The sequence below is a fragment of the Bactrocera dorsalis genome, chromosome 3 (assembly GCF_023373825.1).
Source record: "Bactrocera dorsalis isolate Fly_Bdor chromosome 3, ASM2337382v1, whole genome shotgun sequence".
NCBI lineage: Eukaryota > Metazoa > Arthropoda > Insecta > Diptera > Tephritidae > Bactrocera > Bactrocera dorsalis.
The window spans coordinates 17085229-17109611 of NC_064305.1; the positions used below are offsets into that span (position 1 = coordinate 17085229).

General features: G+C 39.9%; 6 protein-coding genes across 8 annotated transcripts; 3 read left to right on the forward strand and 3 right to left on the reverse strand.

The window, feature by feature from the left end:
• The first annotated feature begins 1604 nt into the window (after positions 1 to 1604).
• Positions 1605 to 1844, forward strand: LOC105224680 (cytochrome c oxidase assembly factor 4 homolog, mitochondrial). Its single transcript, XM_011202833.4, has one exon. It carries the CDS (start codon positions 1605 to 1607, stop codon positions 1818 to 1820), a length of 216 nt encoding a protein of 71 aa, XP_011201135.2. The 3' UTR covers positions 1821 to 1844.
• Positions 1843 to 2304, forward strand: LOC105224678 (peptidyl-tRNA hydrolase 2, mitochondrial). Its single transcript, XM_011202832.3, has one exon. The coding sequence runs from the start codon at positions 1843 to 1845 to the stop codon at positions 2233 to 2235; it is 393 nt and encodes a 130-aa protein (XP_011201134.1). The 3' UTR covers positions 2236 to 2304.
• On the reverse strand, positions 2284 to 3733 carry LOC105224677 (GTPase Era, mitochondrial). The gene is made up of 4 exons (XM_019989697.3): positions 3398 to 3733; positions 2803 to 3342; positions 2544 to 2721; positions 2284 to 2485 (listed from the first exon to the last, which is right to left on the reverse strand). Exons 1-4 carry the CDS (start codon positions 3680 to 3682, stop codon positions 2307 to 2309), a joined length of 1182 nt encoding a protein of 393 aa, XP_019845256.1. The 5' UTR covers positions 3683 to 3733; the 3' UTR covers positions 2284 to 2306.
• Positions 3734 to 4096: 363 nt separating this feature from the next.
• LOC105224676 (2-hydroxyacyl-CoA lyase 1) lies at positions 4097 to 7573 on the forward strand. Its single transcript, XM_011202830.3, has 5 exons — positions 4097 to 4315; positions 5213 to 5408; positions 5480 to 6111; positions 6173 to 6780; positions 6847 to 7573. Exons 1-5 carry the CDS (start codon positions 4265 to 4267, stop codon positions 7064 to 7066), a joined length of 1707 nt encoding a protein of 568 aa, XP_011201132.2. The 5' UTR covers positions 4097 to 4264; the 3' UTR covers positions 7067 to 7573.
• A 1475-nt stretch (positions 7574 to 9048) lies between these two features.
• Positions 9049 to 23316, reverse strand: LOC105224681 (EF-hand domain-containing family member C2). 3 transcript variants are annotated; one of them, XM_049452509.1, is made up of 7 exons: positions 23106 to 23316; positions 13013 to 13122; positions 12370 to 12917; positions 12032 to 12302; positions 10848 to 11081; positions 10265 to 10780; positions 9049 to 10194 (listed from the first exon to the last, which is right to left on the reverse strand). In XM_049452509.1, exons 2-7 carry the CDS (start codon positions 13061 to 13063, stop codon positions 9532 to 9534), a joined length of 2283 nt encoding a protein of 760 aa, XP_049308466.1. In that variant the 5' UTR covers positions 13064 to 13122; positions 23106 to 23316; the 3' UTR covers positions 9049 to 9531. The 3 variants fall into 3 exon arrangements, with proteins under 3 accessions (XP_049308466.1, XP_049308467.1, XP_049308468.1); XM_049452510.1 differs by lacking the exon at positions 23106 to 23316 and adding an exon at positions 13194 to 13440; XM_049452511.1 differs by lacking the exon at positions 23106 to 23316 and adding an exon at positions 13322 to 13411.
• LOC105224682 (alpha-amylase A) lies at positions 15405 to 17246 on the reverse strand. Its single transcript, XM_019989680.3, has 3 exons — positions 16956 to 17246; positions 16407 to 16877; positions 15405 to 16337 (listed from the first exon to the last, which is right to left on the reverse strand). Exons 1-3 carry the CDS (start codon positions 17145 to 17147, stop codon positions 15498 to 15500), a joined length of 1503 nt encoding a protein of 500 aa, XP_019845239.2. The 5' UTR covers positions 17148 to 17246; the 3' UTR covers positions 15405 to 15497.
• Positions 23317 to 24383: the final 1067 nt, after the last annotated feature.

The following is a 24383-nucleotide window of genomic DNA, read 5'->3' on the forward strand; positions in this document are numbered from 1 at the left end:
CGAGCACGTCCACCTGGATCTCATAGAGCTGCCCAGAGTCAAGGACCTTCGCTACTGTCTGACGATCATCGACCGCTTCAGCAGATGGCCACACGCCATACCACTCAATGGATTTGTCAATTTGGTTCACCATTGACAATCACCACTGATCAAGGTCTACAATTCGAATCAGCACTTTTCACCTCACTCTCACGAATGCTGGGCATTCATCGCATCAGAACGACACCGTATCATCCTCAATCGAATGGTCTGGTGGAACGATGGCACCGCACACTCAAGGCGGCTCTCATGTGCAACAATGAGGCACCTTGGCCGGACATGCTACCGTCAGTTCTACTAGGACTCCGAACCGCATACAAGCCAGATCTGAGAGCATCTCCTGCTGAAATGCTTTTCGGGACTACACTGCGTATACCCGGTGACTTCTTTGCCACAGCAGGCACACCAGGTGATCCACAAACATTCGTGGGGAAGTACAGGCAAATCATCCAAGCAATCAGGGCAACACCAACAGCTCATCACACCAAACACAAGCTGTTCCTACTCAAAAACCTTGACACGTGCACCCACGTCTTCAAGAGAGTAGACTCCATCAAGAAGCCTCTGGAACAACCATACACTGGCCCCCATGAAGTCATCCAGCGTGTAAACGACAAAAACTACATCATCAGGATCAATGGGGCAGACAAAACAGTGTCAATCGACATGCTGAAGCCAGCATACATTGAGTTAACAGACACGCACCAAGCACCTAGTTGCTAGTTCATCTAGTAAAGGAACTCAACCTTTAAAAGTCCAGCGGGACTTTATTCGGAGGGGAGTACTGTGGGCACACACACAGACGGGATGTATCACATCTGGCAGCACTGTTTGTCAGCCATTCTATTATCTCATTATCTGTCAGTTATTCTATCATCTCATTCTCTGTCAGTTATTCTACTATTTCATTTTCCGTATATTCGTGGAAATTCACAGTAATGTAATTCACAGTTTCAACTGCATTCCTTAATTCTTAAGTTACAGTTTAAGAAACGGGCACTCTTTGTACAGACGCCAACAGGGCTACACGTTTATTCTAATTTATCCAATAAATTTAGCGTGGTGGCTAATATCTCCACCATATATGTATATGCCTGGCAGGTAAGAACAAAATTTCGTGGCACATGACATCGTATCATATCATATGATCGCACATTATTATAAATTAGTAGCCCTTAGCGCTATGGCTGGCAAATACTTACATATATGAATGCTCCTTAGCGACGAGCAAAAATTTCATGTCACATCAGCACTTATCAAATACACATTACCTCATAGTAACATCATATGATCAAATATCATATCAAAATGATTATAAGTCATTCTTGTGAAACCCAATCAATGAAGCAGACTAGTGCTTGCAAGTTTCCAATTTTTGAATTTTTACTATTCCCAATTGTTTAGACACTTCTGTAAGTACAGCTGTAGAAAAACACATGGTGCGCAAAGTACGAAAAACAGCTGATTGCAGTAGCAATTAATTTGGCTTAAAACCTAATGGAAAATTATATCATTCAAATGAAAACTATTTAAGTAATACAAATCGTATATTATTTAAAAAAATAATGTCGTCAGTCTCTGCTGCTGCTGCCCTGGAAACTGAAGATCCCGTAGAGTTGATGCTTAAGAAAACTGGTTGCATTGAATTGCATTACAAAGTACAAGAGTGCATTGCTGAAACAGGAGATTGGCGCCGCTGCCAAGAGGTGGTGAAAGAGTTTAAGCAGTGCATGCAAAAATACACGGAAGCACAAATGAAAAAATACGCTCAAACCAAATAAAACAAAAACAAAAAATAAAAAAATGCTTAAACAATTCTTCAGTGCCATTACTGCACCACGTACGAAACTGGTGTTAGTGGTGCGTGGAGATTTAAAAATGTCTAAAGGAAAAACTGCTGCACAGTGCGCGCATGCAGCTATACTGTGTTACCAACAATCTCAACAAGACCAAGATAAGCAAAAATTAGTAGAATGTTGGTCATTTTCGGGACAACCAAAAATCGTATTGCGTGCAAATACCTTAGAAGAGCTTACAAATTTACAACATCGTGCCAAGAAAGCAGGAGTAGTCGCAGAATTAGTAAGAGATGCAGGACGTACGCAATTAGAGGCTGGTACAGCAACGGTTTTGGGTATTGGACCGGATATAGAAAAAAACGTAGATGAATTGGTATCCAATTTAAAACTACTCTAGTTTATTAACTGAAGAAATAAATATAATTTAATAACGAAAAAATAAATATTTTATTTTTAACAAATTTTATTTTACTCCGTTTTCTTACTTCGTGTGGATATGGTTAAGGAGATTGGTTTGCCAAATGTTTCTACTAAATCAGATGTTACACGTTCGGTGATTTGTCTTAATTTTCCATTCGACTCGCCACAAATTAAACGTTCAATACGAGCTGACGGACAAGTTACCTCTACTGATGCATAAATGGTACCTGTACATTAGGATTCACTATTATAACAGATATCATAAGTATTAACTATATCTAATACCGTTCTCTTCGGAGAAGTATTCAATTGCACTATGCAAGTTGTATGGTATTTCTTGTGGTAAGTAATCTAAGAGCCTGGCACGGACACTCTCCACAATAAGTGCTTCCGGTTTTTCATCAGTAAAAGACCCCTTGGAATACTCCCAAGATCTCTCCTTTGCAACTCTTGTCAGATAATCCTTATTACAATTGCAGCAAAATATTGTTAATTAATTAATTTTGATTTTTCTTTAATTGGAATACTCTGAATTGTTACTCACTTGTATATCATTTAGTCCACTACCGGTAATGGATGAAACTAGAAAAACTTCCTGAAAGTTACTCCAACTAACATCTTTCTTATCCTCTGAATTTGTAACAGGTTTATCATTGGATTCTTCAATTCGCTTATACTGTCGCCTTTGATTTTTATTCCCAACTGATTGTGTGGTGTTAATAGTATTGTTGGTTAGCACGCGTATCAGTTCAAGTAGCACTCGTTTAGATCTCAGCGCATCAATCTTGTTCAAAATCAAAAAGCTTGGTAAATGTTTGTATTCATTCAGCGTTTCAATGACAGTGGAATGTAAAGCGTTTCGCGTCCATGAATTGGAAACATCATGCATACAAGCGATAATATCCGCATGTTGAATTGCATGTTTGTAGGCGCTTTTGAAGCTTTGTTCCAAATTATGGCGTTTAATTTCACGTGGTGTCACTAAACCGGGTGTATCATAGAACACAAGTTGGGTTTGTCCTGTTGTGTAAATTGCTTTGCTGGATTTTCGTGTTGTATGCACTTTAGACGATGTCGGACATACCTAAGCACTAAAATCAATTATAAAGCTCAATTTTAGAGTTTCATAACAACCTTACCCGATGATTAATTAAGTTGTTAATAAATGTACTTTTTCCTGCGTTTGGAACACCAATAACCGCTATATGTAAGGAATTCTGCGTGCGTTTATGTTGTGCTTTCTGACCAGAGGTAGCAAGGTCGGTTGTCGGGTCGGCAGTTGCAGAAAGCTTTGCAGTTGTCGAGTTGTCATCCAACGACGATAAACTATAGTTACGTATATTTGCTGTCCGAACTTTATGATATTTACTAAATCTTAGCAAATATTTATTTACACTTCCAAAGTTATTCAATAATAATTCCATAATCGTATTAGAACTGTATAGTCGCAAAAGTATTTTTCAGAATAATTGCGAAAAACAAAACAAAATAAAATCAAAGAAGATGCCAGATAAAATTTATTTAATATTTTGGCATTTCGATATACAGAAACCGGTGTTTACGTAAGTGTGTAATTGTTATTACTGTAGCAATAAATTAAAAAAAAATTTTACTCAATTTGGTTGCTCGGTAGTATCAAGTGCACTTTTGCAATAGTTTAGTTTATAAAAAACTGTTGGTTAACAACAAATCGGTATTTGAAACCGTTGCTAACGCACATACAAAAATAATCGGTGATATAAACTCGTTACTCTATTATCGCTACCAATAAATAAACTATCGTCTTTGTTATCGGTATAATATCTGGTAGCAAATGTTTTCAGATTGCATTTGTTTCCGCTTATTCTTCCTTTCGTTTGTCTGTCATAAACAGCTGAACTGAATAAACGTATTTAACTTTATTGTAAATACTTATAACAATAAAAATTTATATACATAATTTGAAGTATCGTGTTATTGAAATAATTATTTTTAAAGTGCAAAATATATAAAACTAACTAACAAAAATGTCAGAAGTTGAAGCAGTGCAAATAATTGCGGAGTCTCTAAAAGAGCAGGTAAAGTGTTCACAAAGGGCTTGCTTGTAATCCTAAATGGGCTTCCTTAAACGCAATAAAAAATTATCGAATGATGATGTTTTTTTTATAATATTAATATATTTATAGATTTATTATAGAAATATTAATATTATTTTAGTATAATTCTATAAAATCTTACTCTTGTTAGGCTTGAAATTAGCAAATATATGTTACTTTTTATAGTATAAATATAGATATTATTTTGATATAACACTACCATATTCCGATTAGGCTTTTTACACGATATCTGACCCCATTGCACAATACTTATTTATTTTTTATCAGCAGCAAAGTTCGTTGAGCAAAGTGCACCTGTAAAATATTGATGATCATTTAAGTATATACCAATATATATATTTATTTGATCTTTGTTAGCTATATTAATAAGGCAATATGTATGTTAATGAACCCCCATAATCAGTTTAAGTTGACTTAATCTTCGCGCTGCAGCTCTTATCAAAGAATGCCGTGATAACTCTTAGTAAAAAATAAAGATAATTATACCGAAAATAATTTCAGTTACGCATGGTATACGCACACACACACAGATCTACTAAAAAATTTATAACGTATCGAAATGTTGGTACAATTGTTTTGATTTAAGGAATTTTTGATTGAAATACAATTGCCAATTGTTGAATATGTTGTAAAAAGTTTCCTGTAACTATAAGGAAATCTCGGCGACCCTACAAAGTACATGTGTATATAAATAAATGCTATGAGCTGAGTCGATTTTGCATGTCCCGTCTGTCTGTTTGTATCTACGCGAACTAAGCCCTTAGCTTTGGAGGTATCGTTCTGTAATCTAGCGCACGCCTTTAACTTTACATTTATATTCAGCTATATAATTCAGCTTTTTATTTACTCTCTTTAAAGGGTGTAGAATATGTCTTCGGTATTATCGGTATACCTGTTATTGAGTTGTCGATGGCTTTTCAAGTAGCTGGCCTTAAGTACATTGGAATGCGCAACGAGCAGTCCGCTTGCTATGCCGCTCAGGCAATTGGCTTTTTAACTGGCAAACCTGCTGTATGCCTTGTTGTTTCTGGACCCGGATTGCTGCATGTAACCGGTACGTTGTCGGACAACAAATATTGTTAAAAAAAATACTATTATTATTATTTTTATTTTATTAATTTTTAGGTGGTATGGCGAATGCGCAAGTCAATTGTTGGCCATTGCTGGTGATTGGTGGCTCAACCAGTCAGGATCATGAGGGTATTGGCGGCTTTCAAGAGTATCCGCAAGTGGAAATGTCACGTCCATACTGCAAGTATGCGGCTCGTCCACCAACCGCATCCCTCATACCACTGCACGTGGAGAAGGCTGTGCGTTATGCGACATACGGACGACCAGGTGTCTCTTATCTTGATTTCCCCGGCAATTTATTGCAATCACGTGTGCAGCAAGACAAGATCTATAAAACAATGCCGCATCCAGTAGCGCCACTGGTGTATCCGGCACATGACGATGTTATACGTGCCGCCAATTTGTTGCGTACAGCAAAGCGTCCACTTGTAATCATTGGAAAAGGTGCGGCTTACTCGCATGCCGAAAATATTTTACGACACTTCATTGAGAACACCAATCTGCCTTTCCTGCCGACGCCAATGGGCAAAGGTGTTGTCTCGGACACAGCGCCACAATGCGTCTCCTCTGCACGTTCGTTGGCATTGCAAAAGGCAGATGTAGTGTTGTTGTTGGGTGCACGTTTAAATTGGATACTACATTTCGGCAAGCCACCACGCTACAGTGACGATGTCAAATTTATCCAAGTAAGTACTTAAAAAATATTTCGGGTTTTGTTATTTTTTTTAAATACTTTCCATTCTATAGGTCGACATTTGCCCAGAAGAATTGCACAATTCCGTTCAAGCCTCGATCGCTATACAATCGGACATTAAGCCGTTCGCTGAACAAATCTTTGAGCAAATGAATGCAGTGAATTTCGAATTGCCAAATGACAACCCATGGTGGGAAGAGTTAGTCGACAAATGCAAACGCAATCGTGAACAAGTGCGCAGTATGGCATTACAGACTGCCTCGCCGCTAAATTACTATACCGTTTTTCATCATTTGCGTGAGTTGATACCGCGTGATGCCATCATTGTGAGCGAGGGCGCCAATACCATGGACATTGGACGTACGATGTTGTTCAACATACTGCCACGTCATCGTTTGGATGCTGGCACCTTTGGCACTATGGGCGTCGGTCCCGGTTTCGCCATTGCAGCAGCACTCTATTGCCGCGATCGTTACCCTGGCAAGCGCGTAATATGTGTGGAAGGTGATAGCGCTTTCGGCTTTTCCGGCATGGAATTGGAGACCATGGTGCGCTACAAGCTGCCAATTACAATTGTTATTGTTAACAACAACGGTATATATGGCGGCTTCGATCAGGAAGCATTCGATGCCATTCGTAATGGCGGCGATTTGTCACAAGTGTAAGTTCTCAAATTGAAAGTTTTTAGTATTTTCCATATTGTTCGTATGTTCGTTTACGTTTACAGTACACCACCATCCGCTTTGGGCGTACAAGTTCGGTATGAAGAAATGATGAAAATGTTCGGTTTGTCCGGCTACTTCTGCAAGGAGATACCAGAACTGCAGGCAGCTCTGAAGGATGCTCAAAAACTGTCCGACAAGCCAACCATCATTAATGTAGCAATAAATCCATCATCGGATCGCAAGCCGCAGACATTTAACTGGTTAACTGAGTCGAAATTGTAAATTTTCCTTTACGTAAATGCGAATTTCTTTACACAGTGCTAAGTCGTAAACAATTGCTTTCTTACATACACATACAATCACTTTATTTATATATGCATATATACATATATATGTATTTAAAGAGCATTGTTGCAAAAGCAGTGGAAATTAACGGTTCTTTTTAAGCAATTTTCTGCGCCACTGGCATAATTACGGGTAGTTGCTATTTATAGGAATGTAATTCCTTTTTTTTTGTGTGTATGTATACTTGAAATAATATTAAAATATTGGTTGTGGTCACTGTAGTAACAATGCTCAAGTATTGGTTTTTGTAGTACAGTTATAAAATATGTTTTCTTTCGCACATTCCAACAATTAACGCACTTCAGTGAATGTTTGTGAATATGAATTTGTCTATTTATGTAAAGTTGTTTTAAGATGATTTTATGAATTTATATACATACGTACATATTTATATGCATATGTGCTTATTAAAATTTATATACACTCTTTGAAGTACGAATTTAATTTAATTTGCCAATTTATATATATATTCTCTATTTTCACTCAAAATGTAAATATGCGATGACATATGTGTATGTAAACAATACAGAGTGATACGAATTCAAAACAAGAAAAAAACAGTAATTTCGGGGTTAGATCGCCGAAAAATTTACACAGCAATTTCGTTAATTTCGGCTGCACCGATGGTATAATACCCTACACGGATGCATTTTTTCAGCAGCAAAGAGTTTGAATGGATATTTATATGCTAAAGCATCTAGGCTCGACGGGAGTAAGTTACCTCATCAATATCCTCAACCTGTCGCTGACCACTCTTCAAATAGCTGATGTGTGGAGTGTCGGAAGAGTGGTCCCACTACTGAAACCTGGGAAACCCGCCAACAAAAGGGGAGTCCATTCGTCCGATAATTCTACTCTCTCCAGTAGTGAAGACACTTGAGGCCTTGTTACTCCCGACCTTCACACAACATCTGAGCTTAGAAAACCACCAGCATGGCTGCCGAAAAGTGCACAGTATCTCCAAGCGTCACAAACGCCCAAATAGTTCCTTAATCAAAAACTAACCCTGGAGAAGACGATCCTCGTAGCGTTGAACTTGTCAAAAGCTTTTCACAGTCAGTCACCACGCAGAACATCGAAAAAACTAAGCTCCCTCCAGGACTTAAGAGGTGGACCATGAACTACCTGGTCGGTCGTCAATCATCTGTAATATTTCGAAGAAAAAACTCAAAACTGAAAAGAATTAAACAAGGGTTTTCGCAGGGTGGTGTCCACTCCCCGTTGCTGTTTAACTTCTATATCTCGAAACTCCCACAGCCACCAGAGAGAATTTCTATCACCTCGTACGCTGATGATTGTACGATAACGGTGTCGGGCAATGGAATCGATGGCATGTGCTCAAACGTACCTCTTTGACCTTTCTCGCTTCCTCGCTACACGCCACTTAACACTCCCCCACTAAATCCACAGCGACCACATTCGCAAATTGAACGAAGGAGTTCAAACTAGACCTTAATATTGCAGTCGATGGCATTAAGATTCCGACTGTCACAAACCCTAAAATTTTAGGTGTGAGTTTTGATAGTCGGTGCTGCTTCACTCATACGACCGCGATTATCATCAAAGTACAGAACCGCAACAAAATCAAGTTGCTAGCCGGCAGCACATTAGGAAAGGACAAAGACGTTTTCGGCAATCGGCTGGTCGGTCCTTAATCACGCCGCACCATTATGGCCGCCTGGATGCAGTGAAACGTAGACGGGGAAGCCACAAATATGTCAGAACACTGCACTCCGGACTACGGCAGGCTGCCTCTTGTTGTCTCTCATCGAATACCTGCAGAGTGAGGCCCGTATGCTCCCGGTTAAGCAGCATAATGAACTCCTCTCCAAGCATTTCCTGCTTTTGCAGAAGTTATCCCTGGTTGGAGCGGAACCGGATCTTAGGAGCAGCAAGAGGTCATTCTTCAACTACATACGTCGACGATGTAAAACAATACGCCGACCAGACTTCGGACGCAACTAACTTGCGACAACACTGACTGCCTTTCACAGTGGAGCCATTAACACCTTCACCGACTCCCTCTCAGTGAATGGTGTACTTGGAGTTAAATCACCACCCATTGTAGACGAAGAGCTTGAGTTGCCGCGAGAAACGAGAGTGTCCCTTGCGTAGCTTCGTTCTGGATACTGTAGCTGGTTAAACTCCTAGTTCGCGTATACTGAGACAGACTGACGGGAGAACAAACGGATATGGCTAAATCGACTCAGTATCCGACATTTTTTTCTGGGTCCAGTCATTTACAAAAGGATTTACGTCCAACGAGATGCGCTCATTTATTTAATTATATTATTTTGGTGGTGTAAGTGTGGCAGTATAAAATAAAATGTATTGACAGAAAATTTGAATCTTATGAACATTACAATGCAACTCTTCTTTATTAAGTCCAAGCGTTTAGAGTCTTAACTCGCCAGTTCCTCCTTTGGTTTTGCCTCCTCATCCAAACCCAAGTACTGCAGGAAACAGCTGATATTCACCAAACGTCCCTTATGTAGGAACGGTATCTTGGGGCATAGTTCGAAATTGATATTCATTGGTGCTATGTCAGGCACTTTGCCGCAACCCATGTCGATGAAGTTCAAGAAATCGCATACCTCAACCTCGCCGCAGTCATTGTGATTTAATACGCTGAGTAGATCGTCAATTAGTTCCGGTATGAAGGGCAGGCGACAGCCCTTCATTGTGGAGCGTAATTTCGCCTCTGAGAGGAAGGGTTTGTTCAGCGGATTTATGTGGTGCAAATGTTCCTTCAACTCGTCCATTGCATTCCAAAGTGAACGCTTCAACTCCAAATGCACTGCCGCACGTACCGTCTCCCGATTGCATGCCTGTGGCGGTGCTTTTTCGGCTGAGAAGTAGCGACAGACCGTAATGATTTCATGATTGGTGATGTCGTCAGCCAAAAGATTGATAAGTGCGCGCTTGAGCGAATCGAAACCAATGAATTGCACATCCTTAACGGATTCAGCGCCGTCCGGCAAGCAACGGCAAATGAAGCCCTTATAATCTGATTTCGCCGCATCGCGGATTTTCAGCATAATTGACTTAATATCGGCCATTGGATACTGCAAAAATAAAGAGTAATATGTGAAAAATATTATATACCGTTATAAGAGTATTGCATGTGACAGCCACCTCATATGGATGATGCTCCATGTAAATAAGTGTATACTCGTCGGCTGAAACAATATGAAATATGTGATCTTTAAGGCTCATTGTGGCGCCAATATAAAAATTATATGGCTGATAGTATTGTGGACGCTTCGAGGTGAACTTCTCTTGGCCCGGCAGTGGTATGCGTGTACGTTTCATAAATTCGCCGCCCAAGAAACCGGAATTGCGTTCGGCAATCTCAAAGATTTGTATGGTATCATCGGATAGATAATACGAAATGATGAAAATGCGTTCACAATTCTCACGTATGGTCGATAAGAGTTTCGCACCGAACCGCAGCACGTAGCGATCAAGTTTGATGAATTTCTTAAAGTCAGTCTGCGGCGGCTTGGGCTCAACTGAGATGCAATTGCCCTCAGAATCCTCATAGGAACCCCAGCCGTTATAGGGTGGCAGTATGCGTTCTTTTTGTTTAATCGGCGCACAATCATCACCACGTGACGGTATCGGTGCTGCAGTAAAGTTCTCAATGCCATACTGAAATCATAAGAGAGATAGGCTGGCAGTTAAGTGAAAGTGGCAGTGAATTCAAAGTGCTACAAACCCGTTTTCTATAATACTCTTGTGTGTATTCATCGCAATCCGTGAGCACAACGGCACGTCCATACACGTTTAGCACAGTGCCGATTTGTAGATCACGATCGGCATAGTAGAGCACCTCTTTTTCGCCGATGTTCAGTGGATCAATGGTGTAGCGTACATTTCGCATGCTCGTGCCGAGCACATTCAACAACGTTTGCGGAGTCTCTTGTCCAGGTAGTGGAAGTCCATTGAATTCCTTGAAGTAAAAGTAGTTTTAAGAAAAATAAGCTGAACTTATGAGGCATATTGTCATTTATGGGCTAGAGAAGAAAACCCTGCAGTAGTAGATAGACACCTGACTGATCTCTTCAAATACTACAAGTATATAGAGGCTCCAATAGATGTCATGGCTAAGCATCAGTAGGTTTATGTATGGCGTGACAGGTGACCAGTATAACCTAACCTAATATAATGGTTGGAGCCATGAGCAGGAGTTCACAAAAGTGAGGAAAGTTCTCTGAACGCCATTCCCTTGGGAGTGGCCAGAAAAGATTCTTTTACATATGGCTCAAACAGCTCTCGACATCCGGTCTTAGACCAAGTACCCTGTGGATAATAACGCAAACTAAAGTGAGAAGATGAATCATCCCTCCTACCCATCACGTGTAAAACTCCCTCAATGGAAAGAAGAAAACATCCTTGGATAAGAGATCCTCCTTTTGATCCTTTGCGCATAGGCAACGACGAATACTGCAGTCGATGGTACTATGAGCTGTACGAGATATACGAGATATACGACAGCATTGACATAGTTCAGCGAATTAAGAGACAGCGGCTACGCTGGCTAGATCATGTCATCTGAATGGATGAAAACATTCCAGCTTTGAGAGTATTCGACGCAGTGCTCGCCGGGGAAGCAGACGAAGATGAAGATCTTCACCCCGTTGACAAGATGTGATGAAGGACCTGGATACACTTGTAATCTCCAATTGGTGCCAAAAAGCGAAAGGAAAAAAACGATTGGCCGCTTTGAACCAACGGATTAGGTCCAGGTTCACGGTCATTTCATGTTCTATGACATCTTCGGAACATTTTTAAATGTAATTTTGAAGATGAAGATTGATATTAAACAAGCCATGTTTATAAATACCAAAGGTAATTACCACAAAGCGCTTCGCTACATCCACAGCTCTATCATTCACTTACCCTTGGTAGTTTGCCCCTTTTCAGGAAGAGCGATGGACCTTCACGCCCTGAGTTACGTGGAAAAATTTCCTTTATATCCATTGTATCATCAGCCAAATAATAGCATATTTCTAAGCGACGCACATCGCCGAACTCCGAACGATCATCCCAATAGCCGTGGAATTTTAGCACTTTCCGATCGAACGCCAGAAATTGTGCGAATGAATGCTTCTTTGGTGGTTGATTATGGATCTTTCTCGCCGACCGCTTACGCATTTCTGTTGTGGGATCACTGAAAGTGAATTCAAACTTTTAAGTGACATTGAAATCTTATACGTCGAATTGTTGCAGAAACGTACACTGGCATATCGACGGGATCTGGTACGGCAATACCGGAACGATTTAGGAAATGACGCGTAAAAAGGTCACAATTTGTAATGTGATAAATGCGATCGAATATTTGTATGCTCGTATCGACGTTAAGGTCCAATATCGAGATGAATTCATTTTGGCACGGTGGTGGTTTCGGTATACGTTGACGATGCACCAGACAGCCTTGCGGTATGCCCGAGTTGTCCACTTTCGGTTCAGTGATTTGCATGGTGCCATCTTCCAGATAATACATAATCTTCACTTTACGCACTTGATAGGGCGCATTGTAGACCTCGTGTAGCGTCTCCTTAAAGAACGCATCGAAACCCAATACTTTCTTATCGTAAGCAATCCATGGTGGCAGTCTGGGTCCAGTCTTTGGCGGATATAGGGATGGTGTGGCTGTCGGTGGGCAGTTGATGTCGATGCACATACCGCCTACGTCCACCATGGCGGGTGGTTGGCGATCGTTCAACATGCTGATGCCTTGGAAATTCATGAGGCTCTGCGGCTTGGGGAAGTTCGTGCGAGATAGCTGGAAAGTTATGTTTTTTATAGATATTTTTATAGCCACTTCTTTGTTTGTATGTGTGTGCCGAGTATATATGTACCGTTTAGTGTAACACTTACATCCCGAAAGGTGGTGCCTGGCAGAAACGGCATTCCCGGTATACGCAGCATCTTTGTTTAGTTTTACTGAGCGCTTTCGGTTTCGAAATGTGTAAAAATCGTTAGGTTTGCTGTAAAAATCAATACAAAATAAACGCGTTTGTTTAAAATTTCTTTCTTTACAAATTTCGTAAAATTTTACAAAAAACAGCGAGCGAAATTCTATAGTTTTAGTAAATATTTTTCGAAAAAAGATTTTCGTATGTATATTTTTTATTATTTTTTTTAAACGCTTTGTGTGTCACTTATTTGTTTTGCTTTTTGTGCTACTTTTGTTTCCCAAGTGTTTACTAGGGTTTTGCATCGACAAACTGCATAAACAGAAATATGTAGGCGCGTAGTGAAGTAGTGAAATAAATATGGACTAAACAATCGAGCAGCCGCTATAGCAATGGATGTGCTACATACCGACATAGACACATATTATAGTATGCGTGTGTGTGTGCTGAGCGCGACTGGTTGCTATGACCCCTTTTTTTGGTTGGTCGGACGAGCCACATAAACATTTCTCAAAATCTACGAACAATTTCGTGAGTTTGTTATGGAATTCACGAACGGATCTTCGATAAAAAGCATCAAGCTTTTACAAGCTTTATTTCCTTTCGGTTAGGATCCCAATATGCTAATTGTTGTGCGTCCTAAATCCACTTGTATTACTTACCATAAGTGTCGTCGGAAGACTCCTAAATAAACACTATTATTATAAGATATCAAAACTTAAAAAATGTGTGAAACTTTACACAACCTCTAAAGTATCTCCAAAAAATCAAAAGGAGCTGCGGAGGTCAGACGACAGTTCGACTTCGAATTCTTTATTGGCGTAGACACTGCTTTCTTGCTTATAGCCGAGTTCAGAACAGCGCCACACTCGTTCTTCCTTTTCGCCATTTGGGCCAATTGGAGATTCCAAGTGTAGCTAAGTCCTACTCCACCTGGTCTTTCCAACGGAGTTGAGGTTTTCCTCTTCTACTGCTTCCACCGGCGGTTACTGCGTTGAATACTCTCAGAGCTGCAGTGTTTTAATTCATTTGGACGACATGACTTAACCAGCGTAGCCGCTGTCTCTTAACTCGCTGAAGTATGTCAATTTCGTCGTATACTTAACTCGTGCAGCTCATCATTCCATCGTATACGCCATACGTTGGCAATGCGCACAGGACCATAAATCTTCGGCAGCACCTTTTTCTCGAAAACTCGTAAGATGTTGTCATCGTCCATGCCTCTGCATTATATGGAAGGACGCGGATGGTGAGTGACATGTAGAAATTGGTCTTTATTCGTCGAGTGAGTAGCACCTGTTGGAAAAAGTTATTCTGCGTTGGATTTCTAGGCTGATGTTGTTGTTGATGTTTGTGCTGGTTCCAAGATAGATGAAATTGTCTACGACGAAGTTATGACTGTCAACAGTAACGTGGGAGCCAAGTCGAGTGTGACGACTGTTTGTTTGATGGCATGAGATATTTCGTCTTGCCCTCTTTCATTACCAGACCCATATGCTTCGCTTCCTTATCCGGTCTGGAGAAAACAGAACTAACGGCACGGATGTTGCGGCCAATGATATCGATATCATTGGCATAGACTAGCAGCTGTACACTCTTATAGAAGGTTGTATCTTCTCTCAGCTCTGCAGCTCGAATTATTTTCTTCAGGAGTAACTTGAAGAAGTCGCACGAAAGGTTTTCTGAAACCTCTTTTGATACCGAAGGGCTCGAAGCGGTCCTCCGATCCTGACGAAGCTTTTGATATTGCTCAACGTCAGTTTACGCAGCCGAATTCGTTTTATGGGGATATCAAATGCAGACTTAGCGGTATAAAGCAAGCTCCTTTTCGTACTGTCAAAAGCAGGTTTATAATCGACGAAGAGGTGGTGTGTCTCGATTCTTTTGTCACGGGTCTTTTTCAAGATTTGGCGCATGGTGAGTATCTGGTCTGCTTTGATCTAAAGCCATACTGATTAGGTTCAATCAGTTTGTTACTGGTGGGCTTTAATCTTTCACTCAATATGCTCTATAGAACCTCATATGATCTCAAATTGCATAGAGGATAGAGCCATGTATAGAAGTTCACACAAATGAGGAAAGTTCTCTCAACGCCATTCACTTGGGAGTGGTCAGAAACGATTCTTTTACATATGGCTCAGGCAGCTAACGACTTCCGGTCTTATACTAAGTATCCTTTGAAATCCGTTTGAAGGCGAGTTAAAGTGAGAAGCCGAAATATCCTTACCCTAAGGTTGTGCGCTGGGTTTGGGGCCCGCCACGTAACAAACAATGAAAGGAAGATGGGATAATACTACACTCCTATAATATGTTGTCTCTTCAAATCGAATTAAAACACAAAAAAACTCTAAAGGTATGCTAAAAGTAGTAAATAAAACACATTTCAACCGTTTATTATTCTAAATTTCGAGTAAAGATTTCGTAAATATGATCAAATTAGCACATGTTCATAATTTGGATTCAATATGTATGGCTAGCATGCCGTCTTCCTCATTTTGACCGATAGAAATATTAGCGCGTCCATCCGAGCCGACGACCACACTCTTGCCAGAGCAACTAGAGCCTGCTTTGTCGCCGGAGATGATGTCACAGTAAGTGCCCGCCGGCAGACAGGTCTGAAGCGAAGTGTTAAGATCAGCAGCATCGCCATTAATTGCCACGAAACCTTTGTTGCCGCGACAGAAGGCGATCTGGTTGCTGGCATTGTCCCACCAGTTTTGTAAATTTGTGCCAGCCACGATGTTCCTGAAGCCAACCATGTTGTAAATTTGACGCCAACGATGTTCACATACCCAACCACCACTGCAGGAATTATCAGCATTGAATATGGGACTGGCAATGCTATTACCATCCGTTGTGGGTGGACCTTGATCGGTATTGTCGAATGCAAACGAAGACATGACACGCGTAATACCAAATGGATGAGCCAACATGAAAGCGCTGGCCATTTTATATTGCTTCGATGTCTTATAGTTGAGGATATCCGCACCACCAGCGCCATGTCCACGTTGATTGTCGTGGTTGTCTACGAATATAAGTGCACGGTCTGAGTTAAGAAAACTCCACTCTGGACCCCAGTTGACCAGCCAACGCAATTTATCCTTGCCACGAAATACTCTGCCGATCGAGTTGGAGTGTGCGAATTCGGTGACCACACCCATGTGTGTGTATTCATTTTTGGATACAGCCTCACCGCCCAAATCTATAACTTCTTGGAATATGAAAGGGCGCGTACCGGTGGGAAAACCATGATCAACGCTTAAATTGCTAACACGATTGTAGATTACCTAAGTAAGTGTGAAAATAAGCATATTGCTATCGTAATAGAATTGCGACAGTTAATATATAGTAAGTACCTCGAGATCAGTCGGCCACATATGCTTGGCAGCATCGACACGGAAACCAGCCACACCCAGGCTTACAAGTTTGTTGAGAAAGTCGACTACACGATCTTGTACCCATGATTTGCTTTGATCCAAGTCCTTCAAACCGGAGAGTTCACAGTTACGCACCTCATACTTATTATTATAGTCGTTAATAGCGCATGTGTCGTGGAAATCTGTGCTCGAATACGGTACAGCTGGGAAGCTTTTGTTACTCGGATCGGCCGTTGAGCCACCTGTGCCGCGCGCATTAACATTGTCGCCGGACATGTGATTGAATACGACATCTACAAAGATTCGTACGCCGGCATTGTTACAGCGCCGCACCATATCCGCGAATTGTTGTTCGTTGCCCGAACGTGTGGTCAGTAGGTACGAGATGGGTTGGTAACGTTCCCACCACGGACGATTGGCCACAACGACATTCTCATTTACTGGCGAAACCTATTGATTAGGGTTATGTAAATAAAAGGTGGTGCAAAGCTGTTTGGTAAGCATGCCATTTGTTGGCTATGAACTCACCTGAACACCTCCATATCCTTTGGGGCCCAGAAAGTTTTCACATTCTACTGCGATATCATCCCACTTCCACTCAAAAAGATGCACCATAGTAGTCCTTCCGTCCACATAGTTCGGATCGAATTGGGCATTGATATTTTGGCACAATATTGCCAGGAATGCCGCCAGATAGATATGCGCTTTGCTCCGATACATTTTTGCAGGCGATAACTTCTATTAGGATGTGACAATATGCAAATTAAAGTTACGAAGTACTCTTCTACAGACTGTGAAACGAACAACTGATTAGTGTCGCTTTCGAAGAGACCTCTTTTATAGAAAATCCCTTAGTTTAGTTTGCAAATTGTTAGTGAAATTGTCAGTGAATTTGTAGTGTAGTTGTAGACCGTAAATAATGAATGCAGTTATGCATGCTGAATCTATCCGGGTTTAACTAAACGGTTAGCGGTTACTAATCAGAAATCATTTATCACTTGGGAAATCATTGAAGAGCCATCACAGCTTAAATTACTACGCATAACGTTTGCTTTTTAGAGGGATCTATTATTGGAATAAATTGTAATGTGGTTTAGAGATATCGACGAATATTCCTAAGGATGAAGAACTCTGACCGTGTGATCGCTAATAAAATAAATGGCACAAGGAGTTGCTCTTGGCTTTGAATTGGAAAAGTTACATGATTAATTACATTAAAAGGATCTCCAAAGAAGTCTTGATTAATTTGGATATGGACTGCAGACTCCTCTCGTCATTGCTTGAAAATGAAGTTCACTGTCAAACGTAAACAGTCCTGTTGGAACGTAGCGTCAATTTGGTTTCAGTAAGTATCATCAGAGAATTTAGTGATTATCCCGCGTTTCTTATTTCATTGCTTTGACTGCTACCTTGACCTACGAACTAGCTATAAAATGGCATGTTTATAACCCGAAATGCTTGCATCAAGGCCGACAACTACTATATCCGCCGCTATCATCTGAAACAGACGCTACGTCCTCCCTCATAGAAGGATTGTTTTATATTTGTTTGCCGACCTTACCCTTTTGGAACGCCCCTCCAGTGAGTAAACTACCGCCGTCATCGCTCTTAGAATCATTAGCCTTAGTAAACCCTCAACGCAACAAGATAAAAATCCCCGAGGAGAGTTTTCCAAGGTCATGTTCATGCTTTCTTATTTCGATGGTATGATTGCTACCATGATCTACGAACTGGCTATAAAATTACACTTTTATAACCCGAACCGCTTGCTCCATGACCGACGACCGCTGTAGCCGTCACTATCATGCAAAAGCTTCCTGTAAGAAGGCGTAGATTATGTAGCTTGTGTTAGCTTCGATGCTCATATTCGACCTTACAAATTTGGAAGGCCCTACTAGTAGCTAAGCTCCTGTCGTTACCGCTCTTAGAATCATTAGCCTTAGTAAGCCCCTCATCGCAGCAAGATAACTATTCTCGAGGAGTGTTTCCAAGCTCATGTTAAAAGGGCCCATTCAGAAGGTTTGTTTCGAATTGTTCATCATATTTTTTGACATTTATGGGCTGTTGAAATTTTAAAGTATGATGTACCGTTGCTTGAATTATCATATCTCTTCACGTGGTTACTCGTCTAGCAAAATCAATCACTAATGACTAGCCAGAAACACTTGTGTATGCACATTGCTTTTGAGAAGTTCGAGAAGTAATCAATTATATAGTTCGAAGATACTGTTAGTTTTGAAAACAAGTCATTTTTCATTTGTATTAATTTGTTTAGAAAACTTGGAATAATGCAACCACTGATATGGTAAAAATGATAAAATTTTCCGCTGGTGAATAACAACGACACTTTGTAGTTGTAGTGAATGGAGTTTGCTAATGGGTAAACAAAGTATTATGAAATAAATAAGTACCGCTTTTTATTAACTATATAAGTCCAGGTATATTGCGTACATATACATATGTATATGTACCCGACGGAGGGGAAATTGAGTAAGGTTCTGTAATTCAGAATCTAAAGTACATATTTACTGTAACAAAACGTTTACTTCTTCTTTATCGGCGTAGAATCTGATTACGCGGTTATATCCGTGTTTACATCAGCGCGCTGGTCGCTCTTCCTTTTCGTTTTGTGGCGCCAATTGCTGTTGGGTCCTTCTCCACCTGGTCTTTCCAACAGAGTGGCGGTCTTCCTCTATTTCCCCTCCGTCAGGTACTGCGTTAAATACTCTCAGAGCTGGAGTGTTTTCCTCCATTCGAAGAACATGACCTAGCCATCGTAGCCGCTGTCTCTTAATTCGCCGAACTATGTCAATGTCATCGTATGTCTCGTACAGCTCATCGTTCTTCATCATGACGGAAAAGTTCTATGGATCATTTTGAACAATTTTGCTTAAGATGTTAAATATGAGTCTGGTCTCCGCTGTCGAGCCAGCGATTTTTAAGGCCGAGCAAAAATTATGAATAATTGGTTTTATTGGAGGTATGTATGTGATACATTTTTTCAATTTTTTCGATTTCGACATATGATCAATAGAAAATCAAAGTGCACCTGCGTATTGAATTTCATTCGGATAACTTAAAAATTGACGAACAAGTTTTAATGATCGGATAAAACGGAAAGGTTTTTCAGAATGATCCGTAGAACAATTCCCACATACGCGATTTTTTCGTTTTTTTTTGGGTCCCTGACCCATTTTAACGTAAGGGTCAAACCACCATCATTTACTTAATAGTGCCTGAAATGCTTTTTCATCACTTTCGTTTTGTAGACAGAAGCTTCGTAATGTATCGAATGAGGATCTTGCTTTCTTGACTGACACCGTTGCCAAAGCTTCTTTATCATCCATAAATATTGGAAATCTTCTTTTAAGAAACCGAATTTTTTGGAGCAGTTGAGAATCGTTAGAGGTGTTACAGTTCTGCTTGCCATGTCAATCAGTAAAGTAGCTGTCAGAACCGTGATATTTACAGTTAGCAGCTTGTCGAGAGATTCTAAAACGAGCTTAACAATTTCTTTGCGATATAACGTCTTAAAATTATGGATGATCCCTTGGTTCAATGGTTGTAATTTGGAAGTTTTATTTGGCGGAAAGAAGTAGAGTTTCACGTTGGACAATGTAGGAGGATTGTTGTGGGCAGTACTATTGTCTAAAAATAGTACAATTTTCCGCTTTTCTCGTTTCTCATATTCATATTTACTGCAATTAAAACTGTCAACCTCTCTTTACTATGTTGTCCCCCATGACATTTTACATCTTTAAAAGGAAGCGTCTTGTCCGGTAAACATTTGAAAAATAGGCCAGTATTAAAAATTTCTCGGACAGCACATTTTTCAATCAAGGTCTTCAATTTACCGTGCCAATCAAAGCAAACTGCATCATCAACACTTCCACTTTCCCCACAAACTCTTCTAAACACAACTCCATTTCTCTTTTTGAAATTTGTAAGCCACTTGCCGCAAAGTTTTTGATGCATAGAGTAGAGGCGAACTCTTTTGCTTTTCCCCGCTAATAGACACTTTTTGTCCTCTACACTGTCTTAACCAAATGACCATTTAGTAGTTCTTTTCATACTCCAGCAGTTTGAGCAGCATTAATTTTCCTTCTGTGCTTTATTATGGTTGAGAGAGTACTCAGCGGAATCTTTAATTCTTTTGCAACATCACTTTTCTTCCCACCTTCCTCTACTTTTCCAATTAACTTCTTTTCAGCAATCGTCAAACAGTTATACTTTCTGGGGCACATAAATAAGATAAATTTTTAATCTGTATACCAACGAAAGTGTAACAGTAACTGAATGATAACTAAACAAACTCGTTTGTTAATAGTGTGTGTCAAATAGTTAGACTAATCATACCAAAAAAAGGCTCGTGCACGTTGATACATGTTTGGAATTGTCGCAAAATGCACTTACAATCTTTCCGCCTCTTTCTCTTTGCAACTTTGCATTGTCGAGTGTTGGACGCCTATGAGTTCGAATTAACGAGTCGTTTTGTTATATAGTAATGATGTTTTCTTAGACAAAAAGAACATAAGTATGCAACTTTATTTACACTTTAAGGGGTCAAGTTTAGCTAAGTCAGCAACCTTTATTTACATTATATAGGGTCAATGATCTTTTTGGTTACATTTATCCAAGTCCCTAACTTTTGTTTACCTACATAATGCGCTCAATGAATTTTTTGTTTACATCCAAAATCCACAACCTTTGTTTACATTTAGTCAAGTAACCAACCATTGTTTGTATTATGAGGTCAATGACCCTTTTGTTTACACTTTGTGGGGTCAACAACCCTTTTGGTTAAAATTTATAGGATCAGTGATCCTTTTGTTTTCATTTTGACGGTGTCTGTGATTCCTTTGTTTACTTTATGAGGTGAATGACCCTTTGGTTTACATTTTGTGGGGTTAAAAACACTATAGTTTAGATTTAGCTAGACCAACAACCTTTATTTACATTTAGTCCAGTCAAAAACCTTTGTTTTATGGGATCAATGGCCTATTTTTTTTTGTTGTTCAGATGAGAGTATTATAGCATATAGTTGTCATACAAACTACAATCAAAAACAAGTTATGTAGAGACTTTAAACTCGTAACATTTCCTACTGGGCATTACAAACTTCGTTGCAAACTTAGTATACTCTGTTTAGAGTAACACAAGCAACGGCTACGCGCGAAATAGTTATCACCTTTGAAGCAAATATAGCTTTAAAATACACTAATAATAGTTACAATGGTCTCACATATTTGCTTGTTTATAGCATATTAAGTGCTTAGTTGTTGGCACCTATAAATCATTGGCTTTATTTCGATTCGACGCTTGCTTGTTTACAGCTCTATTTGTATTTGGCACACTTGTGAGAAACATGCAGTGCAATAAATACTCGCTAGAGATAACAGCGCATGCTCTTGAAATGAATCGGCTTCCGTCAAAACGTACGAGTACCTTTGTACCTTTGTACCACCTACAAACCTCATTAACATGCCGCCACTTTCCTTCATCTACCGATCGCTTATCAGCTGACTTGAAAAGCCCCAGTAGCTGTCCAGCGAACAGATTTGTGTACCTTGTTATCACCCAGATATTGCTACGTAATAAATTATGACAAAAGCGTTGCGCTATCAAGCGAGTCCGGTGTGGTAAAGTAAGATATGTACACATAAAACAGGCGATACATACATATATAACGGGTGATTTTTTTGAGGTTAGGATTTTCATGCATTAGTATTTGACAGATCACGTGGGATTTCAGACATGGTGTCAAAGAGAAAGATGCTCAGTATGCTTTGACATTTCATCATGAATAGACTTACTAACGAGCAACGCTTGCAAATCATTGAATTTTATTACCAAAATCAGTGTTCGGTTCGAAATGTGTTTCGCGCGCGTGTTTTGTTCAGCGATGAGGCTCATTTCTGGTTGAATGGCTACGTAAATAAGCAAAATTGCCGCATTTGGGGTGAAGAGCAACCAGAAGCCGTTCAAGAACTGCCCATGCATCCCGAAAAATGCACTGTTTGGTGTGGTTTGTACGCTGGTGGAATCATTGGACCGTATTTTTTCAAAGATGCTGTTGGACGCAACGTTACGGTGAATGGCGATCGCTATCGTTCGATGCTAACAAACTTTTGTTGCCAAAAATGGAAGAACTGAACTTGGTTGACATGTGGTTTCAACAAGATGGCGCTACATGCCACACAGCTCGCGATTCTATGGCCATTTTGAGGGAAAACTTCGGACAACAATTCATCTCAAGAAATGGACCCGTAAGTTGGCCACCAAGATCATGCGATTTAACGCCTTTAGACTATTTTTTGTGGGGCTACGTCAAGTCTAAAGTCTACAGAAATAAGCCAGCAACTATTCCAGCTTTGGAAGACAACATTTCCGAAGAAATTCGGGCTATTCCGGCCGAAATGCTCGAAAAAGTTGCCCAAAATTGGACTTTCCGAATGGACCACCTATGACGCAGCCGCGGTCAACATTTAAATGAAATTATCTTCAAAAAGTAAATGTCATGAACCAATCTAACGTTTCAAATAAAGAACCGATGAGATTTTGCAAATTTTATGCGTTTTTTTTTAAAAAAAAGTTATCAAGCTCTTAAAAAATCACCCTTTACATTTGTACATACATACATACATATATCTACGATATAAAGCATCTAATTGGATATACATATGAGAGCTATTAAAGACTTTAAGGTATTGTATAAATGTATGTATGTATATATACATATGTATCATGCTTCAATTTGCACTACATAGTTGTTACTGTTGTTGTTAAGTTAAATATTTTGGATTTATTGTTTTTTGTTGTAGTTTAATTACACAAAACACACGAATTTCTCTCGCACTGCCTTGCTTCGTCACCGAACGGACGCAACTGAGTCAAATTGCTGACTGCACATAATGCCAATATATATGTATGTACATATAAGTGAGTACATAAATGGTAGAATGTGAATTCACATACATATGTATATAGTAATATATGCACTAAGTTATACATATATGTATGTATATACCTGTTCATAAACAGCGGTGATGAGAACCTGCACTGATTTCAGCAAAACTGTCATACATACCCCGTAGGAAATAGATAGTAATAAGGCGCACACCTAGTGTGAAATCTACTTGTATATCTGTCTATCTATATAATCTATTTGACTTATGGTCAACATAATCAACCTACTGAGCGTACTATTCGTAACACCATCACCCATCTTGGGACTCAGCATTTATTATTGGAAGATATTCGACCGAATAGACCACGTCCAGCACGCAGTGAAGAAAATATATGTAGCAGCCGCAGCTGATAGTGTACACGAAGACTGTGGAGAGTCGACTCGGCGTCGTTCGCAGCATCTCGGATTAAGATATGGGACGACTTGGCGCATTTTACGTTGAGGATCTTAAATTGAAAGCGTACAAAGTATAGTTTGTGCAAGAACTGATATCGCTCGATCTACCTAGGCTTTTATCGTTTCGCTTTATGGGTTCTTCAAAAGTTCCAAGAAGATGCGACGTTTTCGAAACGAATTTTTTTCAGTGATGAGGCCTATTTCTTGCTTAATGAATATGTAAACAAGTAAAAGTCCTGCATTTGGGACGAAGAGTATGCTGAAGAGCTTTAAGAGCAGGCCTTTCATCCACAAAGAACTAAGGTTTGGTGTGGCTTGTGACCCAGTGGTATCATCGGTTCATATTTCTCCAAAAATTATGCCGGTGAGATCGTAACCCTCAATGGCGACCGTTATAGCGTTATGATAACCGATGATTTGATGCCTGAAATTGAAGCTTCTAATCTCGACGACATTTAGTTTCAAGAAGACGGCAACTTCCCACGCATCGCATCAATTAATAGATTTATTGAGAGAATACTCCGGTAAGCAGATAATTTAACGTTTTGGGGTTATCGATTGGCCACCAAGATCGTGTGATATCACACCATTAG